Source organism: Mus caroli, chromosome 3, assembly GCF_900094665.2.
Source record: "Mus caroli chromosome 3, CAROLI_EIJ_v1.1, whole genome shotgun sequence".
In the NCBI taxonomy this organism is placed as follows: Eukaryota; Metazoa; Chordata; class Mammalia; order Rodentia; family Muridae; genus Mus; species Mus caroli.
In genome coordinates this window covers 69,407,770-69,414,601 of record NC_034572.1, presented here as the reverse complement: position 1 = coordinate 69,414,601, position 6,832 = coordinate 69,407,770, and the positions used below count along the sequence as shown (strand labels likewise).

The 6,832-nt window shown below is 32.0% G+C and overlaps 1 protein-coding gene across 4 annotated transcripts in view; it reads right to left on the bottom strand.

The window, feature by feature from the left end:
* Fstl5 (follistatin like 5) overlaps window positions 1-6,832 on the bottom strand; it is a 591,337-nt gene that overhangs the window by 211,823 nt on the left and 372,682 nt on the right. For all 4 annotated transcript variants that reach the window (XM_021158305.1, XM_029475620.1, XM_029475621.1 and 1 more), the window contains one exon: window positions 948-1,114. In XM_021158305.1, the coding sequence (XP_021013964.1) occupies window positions 948-1,114 (167 nt within the window). The remainder of the gene's footprint in view (window positions 1-947; window positions 1,115-6,832) is intronic.

Genomic DNA, 6,832 nt, shown 5'->3' with positions numbered 1-6,832 from the left:
GTATCAAAAGATGGCCTAGTCGGCCATCACTGGAAAGAGAGGCCCATTGGACACACAAACTTTATATGCCCCAGTACAGGGGAACGCCAGGGCCAACAAAAGGGGAATGGTGGGTAGGGAAGTGGGGAGGAGTGAATGGGGGACTTTTTGGATAGCATTGGAAATGTAATTGAGGAAAATACTTTAAAAAATAAAATAAAATATCTAATCTTCCAAAAAAAAAAGAAATACCAAAGGTATATATATATATATATATATATATATATATATATATATATATATACCTTCCATCACACTGGTCCTTATTGTCATACAGCCTGGGAATGAATTCAGAGAGTAATCCTCAGAGAGTAATCCCTAGGTATGTTCTATAAATTAGCAAAATATATTACTAAGTTTATACACACATTAAATACTCAAGGAATATGTATTTTATAAAACATAATTCATATTTTAGGTAACTAAATTTACATACACACAGGCATGGATATACACACACACACACACACACATCATATACTCATGTACATTATCACACTTCTTATGTGTGGGAATCTTAAATTATTATTCTTGAACTCTGAACATGCACAATTTCAACTATGCAAATTGGAGCTTAAATGACTGTGTTTGCTGAAATAATTATTAACTTTGAATTTACTAGGGAGACAATTTATATTTTAAAACTAAAGATATATTTATAAAATGCTGTGTGATCTATTCTCTCACTAATTCACTACTACATAATCTTACTTCATCAATATAAGTGATTTGCATAATTATAGCTGCTTTGTTGGGCACCTATCCACTAGTAGAATAAATATACTGTCATTTAAGAACTCTCTTCTACTTTGTATCTAGTATTTATAAAGTTCCCCAAATACCACAAAGCCTGAAGTAAACCATGTAAGATGCATACACTGGGCAGCATCTTAGTTTCACGTACTCACATTGATGTCTTCCAAATCTAAATTATTTAGAACAATGTTGTTCCTCTTCCATATGATAGGGGGTCTCAGCGTTCCCACAATGGCACAGCTCAGAACAGCACTCTGTCCCACAGTGGCTGCAGTAATGCTTACTCTCTGATCTTCAGGCAGACTCAACTGGATCACCTCTGCAATGATAAAGTATCAGTCTATTATTAGTGAGTAGGTAATTTTCCAGCATTAATTAGGATGAAGGTTTTGAATAGCAGTGATTTTGGCTTTTAATTTGACTAACAGAGAAAAAAATGAAATGAAGAAAAGAGAAAATTGTTTCAAATTAAAGGTCAAAATGACATTTCAATTTAGTTGATTGACAAGTATCCGTATGAGGAAATGAGCTACTGAACATGAAATGAGTATCAGAAGGAGAGTTAAAATTAAGCCTGGCAGATTGCACCTGAAAAAGAGATGAATTATTTAACTACCAATTCGACACATACTGTGTCATCAGCACTGAAATAAAAATGATGCTGTTTATTGTTTATTGTCTGATGGATTTACACTATACAAGAGGTGAGACCATTGTTGGACAGCTTCAGAGGACAGTTGCAGAACTGAATGGGTAAGCTGCATCACTAAGCCGGAACATATAAATTGATTCTAAAAGTAGATTTATTTGGGGGAGAGTTTGTAAGAGTAGAAAAAAAAGAAAACACCCCAAATTTCACCAACCACATTCCAATGAAGTGGCATTGTATCTCTTGCCTGAGTGCTGATACAATACAGTCATTTTCTGGTCTTTGAATTTTATATGTGAACATTTATCTAATATTTACATTTCTGTCAATGATTATACAACGCCATGAGCACATTTTTGGAAATCTGACTGTGGTTTTTCTCTTTTCTGTCAATCCCCACCAGATGAGAATTAACAGCTGACAGTGTCTCCCATTTCTAAACCCATGTGGATCTGCCCTGTCATTCCTGCCTAGTGTTCAGACTTTTATTCTGACTCATTGCTGTTTTAATTTGACAACAGTTCAACTTACTTAGCCTGAGCCAGGTTAAAAATATCAATTGTCAACTTGGGTTTAGATACTTCTTATGGAAACTGAACGACTCCCAATATGTCTTCTAATTTGAACCTGGGTAGAAACTGTAATTTCTCCCCAGATACCTCTTATCTGTTCTCACCAGTCAAGGTTCACTTTATTTTTCTTATTTCTGTTCTTGTAACTTTATCTGTCTTGAAGAGAAATACAAGTGACTTTTATATCATTTAACCATTCAAGAAAAGGATGTTTGGAGTTTGGTACCATCATCAGTTTCAATACTGTTAATGGCATGATTTCACATTGGAAGAATAGGGTAGACATGACATCTACATCGTCCTTATGCCCATGGGAAGTGCTTATGTTAAATGATTTGTGTGACATTTAGCACAGACCCACTCATGAATAACTTGGGAAGTCAGAAATAGACAAACTCCTATTTTATTGTACACTATCTTGTCTCCAAGGCAAGTAGAATTGTTATTTAGGTTCTACTATTTTCTATTATTCAAGAAGTGGGCTGAATAGTCTTTAAATTGAAAGCATTTATTACAGAGATTCAATCCAATATATTCTTTAAAATTATATCAGAAACCCTGAAAAATAGATAACAATTACCTTGCTGAGTCATTTTTATAGTAACTTTATTTTTTCTCAATAAGATTTACTGATATTTGCACTTTTCTGATGCTTCTTGAATAATAGGAGCATGAGAATACTTTCCATAACTTTTCTTTAATATAAGTCCTGCCAAATGTGTACATATGGATATTTATTATTTATGTACACACACACATATATATATACATTTGCATATGTATATATGCAAACACACTGATATGCATATAGACAAATGGTGAAATTTACACATATATGTAAATAGGCACAACTAATGGTTATTATACTGATGATGAATATAAATAGTTTGAAAATTTTAGATAATTGTGTTCATAGTTAAAAATAAAAGCAGAATATTATAAACATAAAACATAGATATTATAATAACTACTACTAATTATGTCTATATTTCTGAATTACAGCATCTACGCTCTTTTAATAACTTAAGAGATAATAGAAACTCCAATCTTAATAGCAGAATATTAATGTTAGCTATGTTGATCCTTAAGTATAATTGTTACTAGCTTATAATGTAGACATCTTCAAAAACTTTCTCCTAAATTTGGTATGTCATTTGAAGTAGTTGTGTTTTTTATAGTGATGTATTACATTGTTAATTACCTAACATAATCATCTACATAAATATTGACAATGGGTTGGCCTTCTAAATTGTTTTTTTAAAGTGAACACATAATTAGAATAAAGAATTACTACTCAGGCAATATTTATATGTACAGAAAACATTTTCTCTAAACAATATTTTAATTTATTTTAAAAATATGTGATATAATTATTAACTATTAAAATTTTGGAAAAGAATTTAGAATTGTGATTATTCTTATGTATATTACAGAGAATTTTATCCACAAAATGTATAATTTTTCTTGAAACTAAAGAAATTCAGATCAGCAGAGTCTTTCCTTAAATAAACTGAGCAGAAAGCCTTTCATGTATATGGCCATCATGTCTATCTTTAGTCTTAATATAATTTATCTTCCAATATTAAAAGTTAAATAACTTTATTCTTAACTTGCAGTAAGAATATTTTAGTGGTGAAGTATTTATGCAAATATACACATTGTATAAATTAGCAAATGCTATTATAGTATGTATGTATGCAGCTACGATTTAATTTAAAATTTAGCAGGATAAGGGGTGAGTTTCCATTTGTGTGTGTGTGTGTGTGTGTGTGTGTGCTTGTAATTGTAAGTTTATGAACAAAGATTAATAGGGAAACATTTAAAACAATATTTTATGGTTTTTTTCCTTGAATATATACAATAGCGTTTTTAAAATAGCATTCTATACAATCAGCTACTTGTGTTCAGCCCACAGCATGTAGTAATAACAGCAATCATTTTAGTTCTCTTCACTACAACTGTACTCTAGTGATAAATATCTTAATAAAATGAGATTTAAGAAAAGTCATATGTAACATGATGCCAAGTGTTCTCTTGTGTGTTATAGCTCTATGAATGCCATGCTTGGAGAACTGTGGTAGGAGAATCAGAAGTTGAATTCCTACTTGAGCTATACAATGAGTGTCTGGTATAAACAACAACAAACCTACATAATATTCTGCCAAAGAAACCTGTGGGGAGTATACATAAAATGTTTTGAAAAAGTTCTGCATTTATCTGTTTCTTGATTGTCAAATATTCCTGGATGCTTTCTCTAACATCCAAGGGAAGAAGTCAAGTTCTAATGATTCTATCTCTGGCCTCATGATTTTAAGATTTTGAAGATATGCCATTTCCACTGTAGCTCTTTTTTTTTTAAACCCCTGTCTGATAATTTAGCAAAACAAAATCATGTCAATTACTACCTTATTGTGGGTTACTATCTATTTTTTTCCTTTATCTTTGGGGTTAAGGAAGATACTTGCTTGGTGTACAATCAAGAACTTGTGTTGTAACTTCAACACCCAGTGAAAAGCTGGGTATGGGTGACATGTGCTTGTAACTCCAGAACTAATAGGCATAATATTATTGTGCACTGTGTACAGGTTATCCTTGAATTATTCAAATACTGACTTTTATGTCCCCATATCTGTTTGCAATATGGACATGGTTTTTTAATGCTTATTCTAAATCTTTCCTACCTGAATGTTGTGTAAACATTGCTCTCCATTTATTCTCTGATTTGTCAGAAAAGATAATCTGACAATTACTGAGCAGTGGAGAGAACAGGGCTGGACTTCTGATCCCAGCCAGGGGAGGTAGGCAGGAAAAAAGAAAGGATTCACCTGGAGGAAGTGGTTCAGAAGCCACCACAGAAACACACCTAGTGCAGAGAGAACCAAGTTAATACTAAAATGCAAGTATCCTGGGGAGTTGGTCTGGGAGGTAGCCAGACGAGTTTAGAGGAATAAAATAGATTAATAATTGTTCAACTATAGTGCTGTGAAGCTCAAGTAAATAATTCTTATAGGCTCTGTCTCGTTTATTTGGGAGTTAGATGGAATAGAAAAAAGTTGTCACTTTTAAAATTACAATAACACTAGTTAGACAGCTTAAACTAATCAACAGTCTCCAGATTCCAGAGACAAAAATTATAAGAATGTTTCATGAGGTATAACACTTGAGATTTGAGATTGTCCTCTGTGCATACAATGTGTGTGTAACACACACACACACACACACACACACACACACACACACACATACATTTTCTTTGATTTTTACCTCATTTTATTAAAAATAGGTTCGTATCTCATACAGTATGTCCTGTATGACAGTCTCCCCTCCCTCTACTCCTTCCAATAACTACAAACCTGCCATCCCATCTGGATTCACTCCTTCTCTGTCTCTCATTAGAAAAGAACAGGCCTCTAAATGATAAGAACAAAATATGATGAAGTAACATATAATATGATAAGACAAAAGTCAACAAAATGAAGTTGGACGAGAAAAGCTTCCAGAAAGAAAACTCTGAAGCAAAGGCACAGAAATCAGAGATCTGCTCACTCTCACACTCAGGAGTACAATAGAAGCACAAAACTGAAAGCTATAATATATATATATATATATATATATATATATATATATATATATATATGCAGATGACCTAGTGCAGACCCATGTTGGCCCTTTGGCTGCTTCAGTATCTGACAAACATGTTTTAAAAATAAATAAATGGAAAAGTAAACAGCAGGAATCTAACTCCAGAAGTAAAATTCCAAATGATAACTCCACTGATATCTGCAATATTTGTGACATATTCATTCTAATAGACTAAGTAGACATTTGTGTAAAAATGTAAGAATAGAAAGAGAATAAGATAAGAACTTGTGAATTGGGGTGTAGCTAAAATGAGAATGATATTAGTTTGACTTAATTATATTTAATAAATAAGAACTGGAGACTAAGACTATCTTAAATTAACTATGTATCTACTATGCAGAAGCTAAATATAGATTCTGCTACATACCTAACAAATGTATGAAGTGTTTTCAGCGTGTTAATAATCTGGATGAACATATAACACATATTATTACAACAAAGTATAAAAGAAATTGAATCAATGGTATATCTAATAACATGTACTTCTCCCTCCTTTATTTAAGCAAGATACCACTTAATTAGAGACAAATTCTAATAACATACTAAGAAACAAATAAAAATATAATTAAATATCCTAGGTATAATCAGATGATAATTCTCATAATGAGAAAGCAATGATGACTCAATGTCCTAGTTTTAAATAACTGCACAATTTAAATGATATTTTCATGAAGGAATGAAGTGGTAATAAAGTAAATGCCAGTCTGGCTTAGTTAGGTCAAGATATACACTAATTTATTAAGTAAAGTGTATAAAATTATACACTGAATGTATATAAAAATAATATATTTTTATTATAGGTTGCGTTATAAAACAAAAATTAAAGCAAAAGACTAAGCCTAAGCTAATTTTCCTTTGGCTAAAAGAGCCTATATCATGTGGCTTTCTGCAACTGCATAGATGTAATGATTCAGCCATAGTAAACAAGAAAGTGTATGCATACCTGAATGGTTTTGTGCCTACATAGGCTCGAGTCTGTATGTGATTTCCCCCCTGAGGCTGAAGTTATAGGCCATTATCATCTACCTGATGCTCATAACCAAACTTCAGTCATCTACAAGAGCAGAACATTCTTTTCTTTTTTCTTTTCTTTTCTTTTCTTTTCTTTTCTTTTCTTTTCTTTTCTTTTCTTTTCTTTTCTTTTCTTTTCTTTTCTTTTCTTTTCTTTTCTTTT